Source organism: Dasypus novemcinctus, chromosome 20, assembly GCF_030445035.2.
Source record: "Dasypus novemcinctus isolate mDasNov1 chromosome 20, mDasNov1.1.hap2, whole genome shotgun sequence".
Taxonomy (NCBI): Eukaryota; Metazoa; Chordata; class Mammalia; order Cingulata; family Dasypodidae; genus Dasypus; species Dasypus novemcinctus.
In genome coordinates, this window is record NC_080692.1 from 25,578,598 (window position 1) to 25,595,540 (window position 16,943).

The 16,943-nt window shown below is 42.9% G+C and overlaps 1 protein-coding gene across 1 annotated transcript in view; it reads right to left on the reverse strand.

Moving 5' to 3' along the window:
* Positions 1-16,943, reverse strand: part of LOC101423803 (uncharacterized) — a 446,281-nt gene that overhangs the window by 279,459 nt on the left and 149,879 nt on the right. Inside the window, 12 exon segments of the mRNA XM_071210051.1 lie at positions 468-585; positions 1,289-1,435; positions 2,415-2,498; positions 2,718-2,813; positions 3,709-3,849; positions 4,234-4,266; positions 4,479-4,793; positions 4,955-4,996; positions 9,881-10,195; positions 10,748-11,035; positions 11,038-11,061; positions 11,137-11,229. Coding sequence (XP_071066152.1) covers positions 468-585; positions 1,289-1,435; positions 2,415-2,498; positions 2,718-2,813; positions 3,709-3,849; positions 4,234-4,266; positions 4,479-4,793; positions 4,955-4,996; positions 9,881-10,195; positions 10,748-11,035; positions 11,038-11,061; positions 11,137-11,229 — 1,696 coding nt within the window.

Consider the following 16,943-nt stretch of genomic DNA (forward strand, 5'->3'; position numbering starts at 1 on the left):
TATTTGAAATGTGTGGTACTCAAGGACAGAATCAACTAGAGGGTGGAATAGTTTGGAATATTCAACTGTGCATTTCATAAATTTGCTTCCTAAGAGAAAGTATTTTGTTATGAGCCTGATTTTAGAGTTTCATGCTCTTAAAAAAAGTATGTACTTCTCTGTACCTAAAGGAAGGCAAGAATGTAGCCTGTAGGAAGGTGTTAACATTGACTTTTCAGGTGGGATTTGACTTCGGGAAAGGCATATGTTTGAAGACTGAATATTCTGAGATTAACAGGGTGAATGTACTTTGATTCGTAAGAGAAAAGCATTGGTCTGAGAAACTCAGAGTATTTATTAGGAATAATATACTTTCATTATAGATACATATAAAAACTTTGCAGAAATGAAAAAAACAAGATTTTCATTTATTTTGTAAATATAACAGTAGATTCTCTGCAGACTTGTTTGCTCCAAAATGGTACTACATGGTGCTAAGTTCAACATCATCATACCCACGATCTTCTCCTTGCTCCAGGACCAATGAGGAACCTCTGCCTTCCACCTTAGGGTTGACAGTTTCTCTAGGAGACTGCAGAGAGGCATCTGAAACAGCAAGGGAGAATCCTGATGACGATGGTGTAAAAATATAGAGTAGAGTCCTCTTGGGGAAGTAGACCAATATAGAGTGGCCACAAAAAAATTTGTGGGACTCTGTGATTGTCTGAAACACTAGAATCACTGCATCCTGTCAGCTGCCCTGTGTAAAGCCTTGATATCTTAAGGAAGTCTGATTTCTTAAGGAATGGGTCTTCCTTCTTACATTCCTCAGAGCCTCAATAACAGGCCAAGCCTGACCTAAATATTTATGAGAACAATTGTGGGTCATCTGTCAGATGGCAAAGGGGGCCCACAAAATAACTCATTAATTTGACTATCAAATCTCACAAAATAACTCATTAATTCAATTATCCTTGTTATTTAAAAACTTATGATGTCATCTCTCACAACCTAAAGAACCTCCAAATTGTCAGAACAAACGTCTCACTCTGGGGTGTGAAAATGTGAAAAAAAGCTGTGCACGTTCACATCCAAGGGATGGTGGGCATGGACACAAAGGATACAATATATTCCTCCTCTCAGAGGAGATGAAATCGCTGCAGTATATCAGGGATAAGGAAGAGCTGATCTCATCTAGATAGACAAAGCTACCAAGATTCTGGTAGTGCAGAAAAAAACAAATCTTGATGGGTCCAAATTCACCTTCCTTTTGACAAAGTAGCAAGACTGGAGGCAGCTGTCCACTCACCTGTCTGGGAATACCTGGCACCATCTCCCTCCTCTGAGAAAGAATAATTCCCATTCATCTCAGGGGCAGGAGGAATTTCAGGAACAGGTAATTCTTCAACATCATCATAACCATTTCCTGTGACATCAACGCATTGCCCTGGAGCCCCTGAAAGCAGACAGGACTTAGGTGGAATAGCAAATTATGGGTTGGACTAGATGACACCCCAAACCCTTTATAATGTAGAGATTATTATAGACAACTAGAATAAGGTTGTCTCAAGACACATATTTGATCTCAATACTCTCATAAAACACTCAAATCCTTAAAATATTCCAATATTTCACGGTCAATAATATTTTTCTAAAATGGTCTCCCACTATAACGCTTCAACAAAAGCTATTGTGCTATGAGTTTCAGCTACCATTATCAAACTTTTGGTAACAGTCTGAATCATATATTGTGTACATATCTGCAACTGAGGGGTTGTGTATCTGTTCCAAGAGAACCCAAGAATTCACTTATTTTCTGAGGCTGTGAGAGACATGGAGTTGCTGGAGACATGGAGAACCAGGACTTGGTATGACCCAGAACAGGAGATACAACCAATTTAATCACAGGAGACCTTCCAGTGACTGTTTGGCTTCAGAAACCACAGAGCCGTGCTGTACTTGTCCCTACCTACGGGCTGTCCAACTTTACTACCAGAGAAGATGGAAAGTGAGCATTCTACTCTTAGTTCCTTTGCAAATAAGACCTTCTTATAGTTGATAAAACAGCTACCATGCACTCTATGTATTCTAGAGCTATACCAACGTCAATTTTTCTCTTTCATTATACATGAAAACCACAAAATGGTCCAAATATCACACTATTTCAAAACCACTTTCCCCAGTGTTCTTTCTCATGATGGGATTCTATAACAGTACATTAGACATAAGTCTGTGACTGAGTAGAAGTATCCATGGAAACAGAGAACTGAGTCTAAGCTTTTGTTTTCTGAAGTCACGGAGTAAGTGGCTAGAGGAAGAATGAGTCCCAACTGGAAAGAAGAGATCCTTCCTGCCCTAATCACAGATGGACATCCTTCTAGATGAGCTTCCTTCTCCTCCTCACCACCATTCACGGGAAGACCCACTCCTACTACCTGGGGTAGATTCAGGGTTTCCATTCTCTTCATTTTCCCCTGTGTAATATGGCAGCCCTGTCACTGAGTCACCAGACAGGTTTCCTGGTAGGGAGAAAAACATCACAGACAAGCAGCAAATGCTTTCCCATAGTATGAGCCCAATGCCAAGGTTTAGAGGAAATCTTGATAATCCAGGCATGTAGAGAGAGGGCTTGGATTAGGCTGACCATGCAAGTTTGGGTTATTGGTGGTCTGTGCTTGCAGAAGGTACCCAAACTCATAGTCAGCTCGCAAACAGAGGGGAGGGCATGGAACACACACCTGGGCTGCTCAGCAGATCCTCTTTCTCTGTTTTTACCAGGTAATCGATCTCTTGGTACAAGACCTCATCGAGAGCATATTCATAATCAAGAAAGGCTGGAAAAAGCAGCACCAGTTCAGAGTCCAACCCAGAGGCAATCCTCTTAGCAATAAACCAATCCTTCAGAGCTCCCAATGTTCACCTCTGGAGAAACCGCTATGGGCTGCCAGGGCTCCTTCCCATAGCCTGTGCCTTCTTGATCCAGAGCTAGGTTTCCTGACCATGTTTTGAGCTTAAACCTACACTCAGTCTCCTCAGACACTGTTCACATGGTGTGGTGACTTGGAGCTATGTACCCTAGAAAAACATGTTCTCAAACTTAACCCATTCCTGTTCGTATGAACCCATTGTAAAGAGGATATTTTGAAGATATCACTTTAGCTAAGGTGTGGCTCACCTGAATCATGAGGGATCTTAACTTATTACTGAAGTCCTTTATAAGAAGAATGAAATTCAGACACATAGAGACAAAGTCAGAGAGAGCAGCCAGAAGCTCAATGTCAATGGACCACAGAAGAGAAAGGAGAAGCTGGAGAAGTTGCCATGCACATTGCCAAGTGACAGAGAGCCAAGGACAAAAGATTTCTGGCAGCCAGCCCCAGAAGGCTGCAGTCTTTTGGGAGACAGCATCACCTTGATGATGCCTGATTTTAGAATTCTCCTAGCCTCAAAATCTTGTGACCGTAAATTCCTGTTGCTTAAATCACCTATTTTATTGGCAGCCAGGGAACTCAAACACACAGGAAACCATACTTTCTCTGAGCTTCAGCACTCAGCCCTGGATGAAGGACTTGGGGTTTTTTAATCATGTAGTCTATTGAAGAGACTGGGGAGACTTGCCAGATAATGGGAGTGAAGACTTGAACATGTGCACTTTTCTGCTGGTAATATCTGTACCTTGTCCTACTGACACTCCTTCCCTCTTCCCCAGTGTACCCCTCCAGGGCCCACCTCTGTGTTCTGCTCTCCATCTGTGCAGCTGAGTCCCCAGGATGATGAGGACCAGGAAGAGCAGGGATCCCAGGATGAGGCAGAGGATCCCAGGCAGGGAGAAGATGCCAGGGATGGGACCTGAGCCTGGAGGATTGGGCCCTGTGGAGACCAAAGGGGCAAGAGGCTTTAGGGCCCAGGAGAACCCCCTTCCCCTGCCACCTCCTGAGTCTCAGGGCCATGAAGTCCCCTAATCAGATACAGTGAGTCTGCAGGAGCCCCAAGAAGTGCCTGCCCCAGGTCCTGGCCTGATGAGTCAGCTGACTGCTTGGCCTGGTCCTAGGGGTGTCGGTAAGGGGAAGGCTGGTGAACCTTGGGAGCTTCACAGCTGTCACAGCTTAATGGGCAGTGGTCACCTGGTCATTAGGTCTTTCCTCTAATGATACCACTAAATGTGCCAGAAATATGTAGGCTCCACAGAAATATGTAGGTCCCTGGAAATCTGGCTGTCTCTACCACAGGGCTCAGGGCAGAAGAGTCACTCACCTCTAGTGCTGGGGGGCAACGTGGTCCTCTCACCTGCAGAGAAGAGAAGGCAGTGGGACCACTGGACTGTGTGGACCTGGGAGAGCGCTAGGGTCTAGGGACCACAGCTGCATGTTCTAGTCTCCCCAGAGTCAGACCAGACAGCGCCTATCTGGGAGCCACAGCCCCGCAGCAGCGTGGCCCAGGAGAGCTTCTGGGCACACTCACCCCTCCTTCCCCCTAGCCAAGGGCCGGCCCCCACTCACCAGCGCACCTCACTCCAGCGTCCTCTTCGTGCTTGCAGTCGCCCCGCCCCCAGGGCGCAGCAGCGCAGCCCCACAGGGAGGCCTCGCTGCCCCCGCACCGCACATCATCCAGCCAGATGCTCCCGTTGCCCGGGCCAAAAGCAGCCTCCCGCAGGGCCTCCAGGGCGGAGCCACAGCCCAGCTGCAGACACACCACCTCGGCCTCCGCCAGGCTCCAGGAGTCGTCGCACACCGTGCCCCAGGAGCCGTCGTGCCAAACCTCCACTCAGCCTGAGCACGCGGAGTCTCCTCCCCTGAGCCTGAGCTTCTCTTTGTCTAAAAGGCAGTAGCACCTCTGGTGACCACCCCCAGAGAGCGGGAGAGGGGGAGAGGGGAGAAGGGTAGAGAGGGCGGAGGAGTAGGGAATGGGAGTGGCAGGGAGGAGAGGAGGGAGGGGGTCGGAGGGCCAACAGGGGAGGCAGGAGGGGTCGACGTACCTGTGCAGGGAGCCTCGGTAGGACAGCTCTTGGGTCTTGCTCCTGTGGAACCAGACAATGGGTAAGAGCTGGATCTCGGCAGCTGGGCTTGGTCAAGCGGTCACCAAGTCTGATTGTGTCAGCACATTCTCTTAAGGGCACATTCAGCACAAAGGGCAAGAAGAAATCAAGAGCATAGAGAAACATCACCTTTAAAAGTTGCCTATCTGAAACTTAAAGTGGTATGTCATATATTTTTTCTTGTGCTTTGGCTTCATCAGTTTATATATATAATATATAAATGTTCTCCTTCCTTCTCAGGAAAGCAGAGACAGAATTTTGGGCTGTACCCTTTTGGCTTCGTGGCCAAAGTGGGATTTAGGAGCTTTTAGTCTTTAAAGAAATTGGTGAGACAGGGTATATGGTTAATGGCAGATGGATTTGGAGCTCTGTGCCATGTCAGAGGGTCCTACTTTGGAATTTGTGCTCCTGAGGGTGATGGAGCTGGACTCAGATGTGACTTTTCTAACCATGCCTCTTCTGTCACTTTTACTGAACCTGTGGTTGGTGCTAGGGATGGTCCATACTCAGGAGACTTGAATCTCTGGACTGCCCATGTGCCATCTGGGCCCTGAGCCTCAGCAGAGTGGCGACTCCTACTCTCTGGTTCGTTGGTCTTACCCAGGTCAGCTAACAGGGAGGTGAAGATGGTCAACCACCACACCAGGGAATCAAGAGTGCCTACAGCTGCAAGCAGAGGAACTGCATCCATCATCCATGTAGAATCTAAGTCCCCTCTTGATCTAGAGGTGTAGGGGACATCATCATTCCAGGGTCCACAGAATGGAGGAATAAAATATGGACTAGAGTGGACATACTGATATTCTACTATAAAACTATTGTGATGAGTAATAAAAGAAATTTTAGCATTGAGGTGGAGAAAGTGGCCACAGTAGTTGCTGAAGGCAGGGAGAGGGAAGAAGAGCTGTGATGTGGGGGTACTTTTGGGATTTGAGTTGTCCTAAATGATATTGCAGGGTCAGATGCTGGACTTTATATATCTTGCCATAACCCACTGAACGTACTGGGGGAAAGTGTGAACTACAGGGTAAACTATTATCTATGTAGTGCAGCAGTGCCCCAAAATGTGTTCACTGAGTGAGATGAGTGTGCCACAATGATGGGGGATGTTGTTGTTGTGGGAGGAGTGGGGTGGGGAGGGGGGTATAGAGGAACCTCTTATATTTTTTAATGTAACATTTTTTTGGTGATGTATGTGTCTTCAAAAAAAATACAATTTACAAAAATGATGTGGTGGGGGATGGGGAGTGGATTATATGGGAACCTCTTGTTTTTAATTTTTTTATGTTTTTTAATGTAACATTCCTTGTGATCTATTAACTTTAATTAAAAAATATATAAAATAAATTGGTGAGGTCCACAAACATGAAGAATTCTTCAATTCTCAATGGTCCTGTGCTTGACTGACTGAAACCTCAAAATGAGGTCTGCGGCTCTTTAAAGAGAGTGGGTACACCTCAGACACTGCTGATCTTTGTGTTCCACAGTGATCCATACCTGTGCCCCATCCCATGCAGTCAGCATGTAGGTTGGCAAGGTCTTGGATGAGTAGGTGCTCTTTGAGAGAAGAGACAAGATCCCTGTGGTGTCCTGGGTGTTGAGGGAGGGGCCATACAGGGGCCAGAGTCTGCCTTGATGGACTGATTGTGATCTCACTAGCACCCCCAACTCTCCTAGAGCTGTAGTGCCAGTATCCATCCATTAATACCAACTCGATCCTATCTTTTTTTTTTTTTTTTTTTTTGTATTTCAATGTTGTTTATTGAGGAGTGAATGAGACTACTGTCAGACATGCCAACAACACTTCACATTCAAGGGCTGGAAGCTGAAAGCTTTCCAAATTGAGTCACTGCATAAGCCTTTTGGGAAAAAAGAACCAAAAGTGACATCAAATATGAGATCTTCATGCTTGTTTTATCTTCAGTTTTTCAACTTTTGGATCTCTGGTTTGCTGGGTAGAAGAAGGCTTCTTTCTACCTTACAAAAGGCTCACACTCCAATTAATATCGATCCTATCTTTGTCAATAGTCTTTCGCTCATTTTACCCTAATTTCATATTAATAAAATTATAACCATTTGAAAATGTTTTTTTTAAGGTTTATTTTATTTCTCTCCCCTTCCTCCCCATCCCCTCACTGTCTGCTCTCTGTGCCCATTCACTGTGTGTTCTTCTGTGTCCGCTTGCATTCTTGTCAGTGGCATAGGGAAACTGTGCCACTTTTTTGTTGCCTCATATTGCTGAATCAGCTCTCTGTGTATGCGGCGCCACTCCTGGGCAGGCTGCATTTTTTTTGTGTGTGGGGCGGCTCTCTGTGTGGGGTGCTTCCCTTGCTCATGGGGTTCTCCTACTGGGGAACACCCTTGTGTGACATGGCACTCTTTGTGCATGCAGCACTGGGCATGGGCCAGCTCACTACACGTGTCAGGAGGCCCTGGGTATAGAACCCTGGGCTGGGAAGTGGATTTGGCTCAATGGATAGAGCATCTACCTCTCACATGGAGGGGTGGGGTAAGGGGAAAGAAATAAATAAAAAAAAAGAATCCTGGACCCTCCATATGGTAGGTGGATGCACTATCGGTTGAGCCACAACTGCTTCCCCCATTTGAAATTAATTACTGTAATTTATTTCTTGATTTTGATTGGTTTGAATCAACCCCCACCATACCAAACAATTAGAGAAAGGACTTTGACTTATCTCCTCTCTAGTTCCTAGAATACTATCTGGTTCATAGAAGGTATTCAATAAATCTTTATTTACTAAAAACATCAATAAAAGGAGAGGCTATTCCAAGCTGAATTGTGGGCTCTACTTTGTTTTCTCCATTATTGAACTGTGAAAGGAATTTTGGAGGTGTATTTACTGTTTGTGATTATCCAACTCCCCTATAAGTTAACAAGTGAAATGGAATAAATTGGAAGTAGAGAAGGGATATTTTTTTCTACTAAAGGCCACAGAGCCATAGAAAAATTATTCTGAAATACAGGGGGAAATTGTAGTCAGGATTGAGAGAAAAATGTGCCATACTGTATAATTTAAAAATGAATGTGAAACAAATGTTAAAAGATGCTTTTGTGATTTTAGCATGGTGTCTTAAATGGAAAAATGGATGATTATACGGAAAAGGAGCGGAAATGCTAGTAGGAGAATTTTAAAGTGGTTAGAAACCCAGGTGATCAGTAAAAGAGAGATATGTTGAAAAGGATACTTAGATATTGAGTTAAGAATTTGATTAAACATACAGATAATTACACCAAATGGTCAAAATAGGAGATAATGATACTGAAAAAGCATATTAAAGTAAAAAAGATAAAAAAAATTAATTCAGAGAAAAACCAACAATGTGTGAAATAATAAGAAAATATCTTATTTCATAGGAAAATATAATTAGGATAGATTCATTGTTAGAAAATACTAGAATTTATATGTTCTTTCTATATTATTCCTGTATAACCATGTACCTCATTTAGAATTCCCAAGTGGAAAATTTCTGAAATTTAATCTCCCAATCTCTGCTGGATGGTTTCTAACTTGAGAAACCATGATAACTCTGACACTGGAGGCAGCTTGCTTTTTTTGTACAACAATTCTTATCGCTAGTTCTAGCAAAACTAGAGGTTTCTCAAGAAGTGTCTCAAGAAACTGCTCATGAAGTTGGTTTCACAAAAGAAAAACGAGAAAGAAATAGGATGTCATAAAGAAGAGAACATAGATGGCGACTGCCCAGGACCAAGCTCAAAGCCTGTGCAGTATTTCAAGGTTGGGCATAGAGAGAGGAACGAATAAAGGACAGCAATTATTGAGGCAGGAAAACACCCAGCAGAAGAGTAGACTTCCAGTTTCTAGTACAACAGGTAAAGAGTTTGGATGTCATCATTCACCCTCATAACAAGAAAAAAGATGAAAAAATTGAAAATCAACATCTTTTCTCAGAGCCCCCTGAGAACTGAGTCTACAGGGCAAACCATCTTGAACACTGGAAAGATAGGCAGATTCTTTCCACAGCGGACTGAGAGCAGTAGCCACTGCTGGAGCCTGGTAACACGTCAGGGTAACTGACTAATTACTGGAAAATGAGCATTGAATAGCTTGAGAGAGAAAAACTTCTCAAATTTTACCTCCAGGAGCACCATCAAGTTCTCAGGGTGAAAATTAGAGAAAAATCGCTTCCTGTTCCCAGCAAGGATAAGGGATAAGTAAGCATTTTGGAATTAGCCGCATGTGTTCTGTTCTCCTTAACTGTTTTACCAGGGTCTTAGTGACCTGGGAGAAGGTAAATACCCACCCCCAACTCCAGTGCCTCTAGCCTTCCTGTCACACCCAGTGGGAGACAAAAAAAGGCTGAGAAGCACTTGCGAATTCACAGCCCAGGAACACAGGCTCACTATAGGGCTGAGACCTACTTATAGGATTCCAGAACCTTCCACTCCCCTTGCACCTTAGTACCTCATCAGTATATAGGGCTCCTGTATAATAACATGAGAGTGCAGCTGAAGCAAGGCTTGAGACCCTACTGAAGAAGAGTCTCTAGATAAACCAGTAGAGAAGTATAGAGAGAAAACAAGGATACTGAAGAAAATTTTAGCCTCTGAAACCACAGCTATGGCAAACAGTAAATGCATCCTAACTCCCACCGAAATGTACATAAAGCTTCACACTACAGGCACATTTACCTCAGTACTTTTGCCTGGTACCTCATGTGTAGCTTTCAACAAAAATTACATGGCATGACAAGGGCCAAAATCAGTCTGAATAGACAAAGCAAACATTAGAACCAGACTCAGATGTGGCAGAGATTTGGGGATAATCAGATTAGGAATTTAAAATAACTGTAATTGATATGCTCAAGTTCGGACAGAAGAGTCACCTGCACAAATGACGTGAGCTGCTTCATTGGGAGAGCATGAGCTGGGGTCCCAGGCATCAGAAGCACACTGCCAGAGTGTGGGGTCACTTTTCCTACACTGGATTCCATCCACCCAGTGGGGCTGAGAGACTGCCCTGAGGCCAGCAGAAACACTGAGATCCCCGGTGTTCCCACAGCCCAGCTGTCTGCAGATCACGGCCAGCGTGGTGGGATCCATTGGGCTTCTGCAGACACTGCCCCACGTCCCGTTGTAGAAGAGCTCCAGCCACCCAGAGCAGTCGTGGTCCTCACTCACCAGCCTGAGGGCCAGGAACTCTGTGATGGAAGACAGATGAGAGGGACTGTGGCCGGTGCAGCGGGCCTTAAAGCTCTGACCCTTCCGTTACTCCAGGCCATAGACCTGCTTGTCTCAGGCACTGCAGGAGAGACCCCACCTGGAAAGTGCTCATAAACCCCTTTCTGATTCATTTACTTAATCAGTGCATTGTTCCTACTGCTTGCGCCACACTGTGTCTCTTTACAGGGACTGTGGCTGAAGTGAGGCGCAGCAGGCCTCCAGGTGCTGTGGAGGGGTGCACTGCTGTATAAGACACGTGGAAGGGGATTACAAGTCAACCCTTTCCCACTTTTTTACTATGACTGAAGGGTGAGTCCTAATTTTATTTTGGAAACACTAGAATAATCTACCTTGTCAGATGAAATCCCTGCAGGAAGAAATCCATCCTTCGAGGCTCTTAAGAAATAAGAACCTGGAGGGGAGACCCTCCTGCTGTGGGTGATTCAGCTTGTGCTTCCCGCGGGCCTAGACCCGGTCTCTTTTGAGACTGGGCTGCCTCCCCCCGGATGTGGGCAAGAAGGAGGGCAGACCTGAGCAGACCACCCCCGCGTCCTCCTTGTGCCTACAGTCATGCTGCCCCCAGCCCCGGGAAGGGCACTTCCACACGTGGGACTCCTTTCCTGTGCAGTTGAGGTGGTCCAGCCAGATGGGCCCTGATCCCGGCCCGAAGTGAGCGGAGGCGGTGGCCCTGATGGCCACCCCACAGCCCAGCTGTCTGCACACCACGTGGGCATCGCTCAGGTCCCAGCCGTCGTCACAGATGGTGCCCCAGGAGCCCTGGTGAAGGACCTCCACTCTGCCGGCACAGCGACCGCCCCGTCCGCCAGGCGGAGTTGTCTGCGCCCTGAGGGAGAGAGTCAGGTCAGTGGTACCTTTTTACAGGATGGGAAGGGTGTCATGGTCCCAGGGGCCCCCTCACCTGAGCAGGTGGCAGCACTCTCCTCAGAGGCCGCAGAGGCTGCGGGATGAGACATGGAGTCATTGCACCAGGGCACCAGCTGGGTCTGGTTTCCTACAGAAAGTTGTGACCAGAGTTTAGTAGGTTAGAGAACAGGAAGGCGATTTAATTAATGTAGGCGAGACGTTATAACTTCAGAGGCCACTATTATGGAGAATTCTGCTTTATGGAGACTCTAGGCAAACGTGCCTATTTTAAGCAAATCATTGCAGGGAGAATGAGATCAGAAAAGCTGGAAGATATAAATCCTGGTTAGCAACATTGTAGTGTTACCAAGACAGCAATACGTTTTGAAGCCAAGATTTCAGAGAGAACTTAAGACCAGAGGTGGGCACCTTCCCACTAGAGGCATTTGCCAATTCAAAGGCAAGAGTGAGAACTTGAAAAGCTCACCAGAGGTTTGATAGACTCACAATGCTGCCAGAGCACAAAATATAATCCAGGGTCTCCCCAGCATGAGGATCTGCACTCAACAACCAGAAAACATGAACTTTTACAGAAGGAAGTGTAACCATTCTCATAAGGATGGATCCCCAGCTTCTGGTGTCTTCAATTCCCTTTAAGTAAGGTGATCTGCCCCTAACTCAGAAAGTGCCTGCAAGAAGCAAAATGAAATCCTTTCTGAAGGGTTTCTACAACTCTTCATATACAATGTGTATAAATAAAAAAAACAATACCCAGACAGAAGAGATTTGATAAAAAACCTAGAGAGAAAGGACACATTCGGAAGAAAGGCCCAGGACATCCTACTTTTTGAGTTATCTGACAGGGATTTAATAACCATGAATAAAATGTTCAAGGAATTAAATGAGAAGCCTGATATTTTGGCAGAAAATGATAATCACTTGGAAAGTCTTGACCTGAAAAAGTCATTAATATTAACTGAAACTAAGAATTCAAAGGATGAGTGCAACAGCACAACAGCATAAGATAGAAACACTTAACTGAAAAATCAGATGAAAATACATAGAACAAAGCACAGAAAGAAAAAAGAATGGAAAATAGAGTAAGGGGCATAAAAGATGTGGTGAAAAGTGCTAACATTCACATATATTAATACTAAGTCTGGCATACAGAAGGTCACAACTGACAGAACTAAAAGTAGAAATTGGAAAATCCATTATCACAGGGGGATAGTTTAGCATATATATGGTGGTATTTAAACATAGGCAGAAATTCTTTGATACTACGTCTATGAGGTGGATCTATGCCTCCTTCGCTGAATCTGGGCTGACCTTTGTGAGTAGCATGTAAGCCACAGAATGCAAGGAAGGTAACACTGTTTACTACTTATAAGAGACACACTGTAAATTTTAGAACACAGGAAGGTCATAATACAAAATGATGAAAAAGAAATACCATGCAAAGAAATGCAGTGTGGCATTACTAACATCGTATGAAGTAGAATTTCTGGAAAAAAAAGTTGCTAAAGGGCAATATTTCATATTTTTAACAGGCATAATCTAACAGAAAGATAAAACAATTCTAAATTTGTATTTAACATAAAACCAGCTTTGAAATGTATGGAGCAAAAGCTTATAAAACATAAATGAGAAATAATCATACTTTGAAATTTTAACACATTCTGTCAATAAATGGCTGACAGGGAGCTATACAGGACATATGTCCAGGGTGCATGGTAATGTTTGGATATACTCATAGTGGCAACAATTAAAAACTACAGCTGGGGGGGTACTGGGATCCTGGCTGGTGGTGCTCTGTCGTGGTCCCTAGGGGAGCAGCGACAGTCTCCCAGATGCAGCAGCAAGGACCGGGAAGGAATGAGGGTCCAACAGTGAGCCCCTGACACTAATGACTATGCTTGTGAGCTGATATGCCTGAAATAAGAACAAGGCCTAGAGCAGCATTGTGCCTGGGAATTTCCTCCTGACAGCCTTCATGTTACTCAAATGTGGCCAGTCTTGAAGCCAAACTCAGCATGTAAATGCAATGCCTTCCCCCCAGCATGGGACATGACACCCGGAGATGAGCCTCCCTGGCACCGAGGGATCACTATCAACTACCAATTGACGATGCAACTGGAAAATGACCTGGAAAGGAAGGTTCAATGTGGATCAGCAGAATATCCCTGTCTACATAAAATAACATGACTTTAAAATGCTGTTTGACCTAATGTAAGGGGGAAATGGAAAGGAGAAATGAGTTTATATGGCTACGAGTCTCTAAAAAAAAAGAGTCTGGAGGCTGTCAGAAGGATTGCCCTTATGCACAACTGAGCAGAGTCTAAGAGACAGATAAAGTAGATACAACCCCCAGGTATTGGTTCCTTTGAGGGCTAAAGAGATCCATGGGTGTTATGGTCATGGCAGATGGGGTTAACTGCCATGTCAGATGGCCCTTCTTTGGAGCTGGTGTTTATGCGTGATGAATCTGGACTCAGATGGGATCTCTCTTCATAAGACTTTCATGCTACTGTGCTGGAGTTGTAGTTGGTGTTGGGGTTTAAGATATATTTAGGGGATCTGAATCTCTGGACTGACAATGTGATAGCCAGGCCCTGAGCCTCAACAGACTCCAGCACCTACAATCTGATTTATTGGACTCATCTCACTCAGCTAAGATGGAGTTGAAGAAGGACAACCACCACACCATGGACCCTAGAGTGCCTACAACTGAAAGCGGGAGGATTGCATCCAGCATCCATGTGGAATCTGAGCCTCCTCTTGACATAAAGGTGCAATGGACACAACCAATCCAATGTCCACAGAGAAAAGGTGGCATTGGAGTGGGAAAAGTGGACATGGTGGCTAATGGGTATGGGGAATGGCAGGAAGAGACGAGATGTGGAGGTGTCTTTGGGACTTGGAGCTGCCCTGGATGGTGCTTCAGGGGCAATCACGGGACATTGTAAATCCTCCCAGGGCCCACTGGATGGAATGGGGGAGAGTATGGGCCATGATGTGGACCATTGACCATGAGGTGCAGAGGTGCCCAGAGATGTACTTACCAAATGCAATGGATGTGTCATGATGATGGGAATGAGTGTTGCTGAGGGGGGAGTGGTGGGGTGGGGGTGGTGGGGTTGAATGGGTCCTCATATATTTTTTTAATGTAATATTTTTACAGAATCAATAATAAAAAAAAAATTAAAAAAAAGATATAAATGAGTAGATATATGGAAAAGATGTATAATATGGTTAACAAATTTAGTTAATTGTCATGTATATAAAAATATATTGTCAGGAAATGTAGGAAACACATTTTCAAATACAAATGAAACATTTATAAAAAAATACTACATGGTGGGTCATAAACTAACCTCAATAAATTTCAAATGATTTATATCATATATAGTACTCTGTCTGCTTATGGTGCAATTGAGCTAAAATTAATAACAAAACATTAACCAAAATTTTTCAATTGTTCGGAAATTACAAAATGAAATTATAAATAAAACAAAGCACATTAGAATGACTTTTAACCTAAACGATAATAATTATACAACAAAATCAAATATATATAAGGTAGCCAAATCTTTGGCTAGAGTCAATTTAAAGCCTAAATGCAGATAATAAAAATAAAGTCTGAAAATCAATGCTAAAAACATTCATATCTGGAAGATCAAAGAATATAAAATCAAACATAAGAAAGAAGATAAAAAATAATAGTTGATCACAGAATTTAATGATAAATAAAGCCATTGATAATATATTACTTAATAAAAATGACTTAATAAAGAAGATATGAATAATCCTGAATTTGTTAAAGATGCTGAATAGGTAATTAAAATCTTTCAACAACAACAAACCAAAGCAATCAACCAACCAAACAAAATGCAAAGAAATTCCAGGCCCAGATTGCTTTCACAGTTCATAGCTAGTAGTACTGTGTCAATTAAAAATTCCCTGAATTTGATAGCTATATAGTTGTTATATGAATATCTTTGTACTTATGAAATAAGTGATGCAGTACCTAAGAGTAAAGGGATATGATGTTTCTAAGACAGTTTATGGTTAAGAGGAAAAGAAACCCAAGCATATATATTTTGTGTATGTGTTTGTGTATACGTATACATACAATGTTAATATGTGAATCTGGATGAAGGTTGTAAGGGGGTCCTTTATATGATTTTTGCAACTTTTCTGTAAATTTGTGACTATTTAAAAATAAAAAGTTACACAAATACATAGCAAAATAAAGACAACACTAAACTCTTGCAGATGATAAAAAAGGAGGAAAAAATTTCCACCTCATTTTATGAGGACAGCAACGTCTTAACATATAAAACTTTGCCTAGAAAGGAGAATTACACACCAATGTCTTTAATGCATATAGATGCAGAATCCATGAAGAAAATATTAGCAATTTGAATCCAGAGATGTATAAAAAGAACACATCAATTCTCTTGTATTCTTTAGGTTGTCCGGAAATGGTCTTTGTTCCAGAAATGCAAGATTAATGCAACATTTGTAAAGCAAATATGTAAAATTCACCACAGAAACAAAATTAAGAGAAGAATCATATAATCATGGCATTAGATATGGAAAAAGCAATTGACAAGATTCAACATATATACATGATAGATTCTTTTAGCATTTGGAAATTGGGATTTTCTGATAAGGGCCATTTTATTAGCCAGAGAAAATGGTTGCTGATACAAAAGTACCAGAAATCTGTTGGCTTTTTTATAAAAAGTATTTATTTGGGGCAGAAGCCTACAGTCACAAGGCCCTAATGAGTCTAACTCAAGGTGCCACGAGAGGTACTTTCTCACCCAAAGTCATTTGCCACGTGTTGAAGCAAGATGGTGGGAGATGTCAGCTTTCCTTCTTCCTCTTAAGGCTCTGTGGTCCCATCTCAGCTGTAGGCTGGCATACGGCTCATTTCTCTTCCTGGGGCTCATTTATTTCTGGGCTCAGCTGCTCTGGTCTTTTCACATGGTCAGCCGTAAACTACCAGACAAATGGCACATCTCTTCCTGGGGCCTCTGCCTTGTCTATGGATATGCCACTCTTCATCTGTGTTCTTCTGTGTATCTACTTCTTCTGGACTTTCTTAATTGAGTATTTGTTTATATAGCTCACCAAGGAGTTAGGGACTCAAACTGAGTAACCCTAATGACGTGTTTAAATCAAAGCCCTAATCTTGATTTAATAAAGTAAAAGTGAAACCTTTGAAACAATAAAATCAATGGGGCATCATGCCCAGAGGAGCAGACCAGTTTGCAAAAATAATCAAATATCCCTTTTTGAAATTAACAAATAATATCAAACTTCCACGGGCACATATAAAGATCCTGGAAAAAAACATCTCAGTGGTAGAATATTAAAAAATGAATATTAAAAGCTCTATGAAATATACCATCCAAAATATAAATCACCTAAAAGAAAACTTAGTCAAAGATGACCAAGACCTCTGAGAAAAATTAAGGAGACCTAAACAAATGGGGGGATACACCTTATGAATGAATTGGGAGACTGAGTACTGTAAAAATAAATTATCTCTAAATTCATATGTAGATTAAAAACAATCTCAATCAAAATATTATCATGCTATTGTTTTGGTGAAAAATGACAAACTAATTCTATAATTTATATGGAAATGCAAAGTACCAAGAATGGCTAACATAGGAAGAAAAGCAACAAAGTAAGATAAGTTACTTCACCACATATCAAGAGTTAAAGTTAGAATAATTAAGGAAGTTTGGTACTGATGCAAGGATAGAGAAATGATAAGATGGAACACAACAGAGAGTCCAGAAAAGCTCAGACACACATAGACTGTTTATGACAAAGTTGGTAGTACAG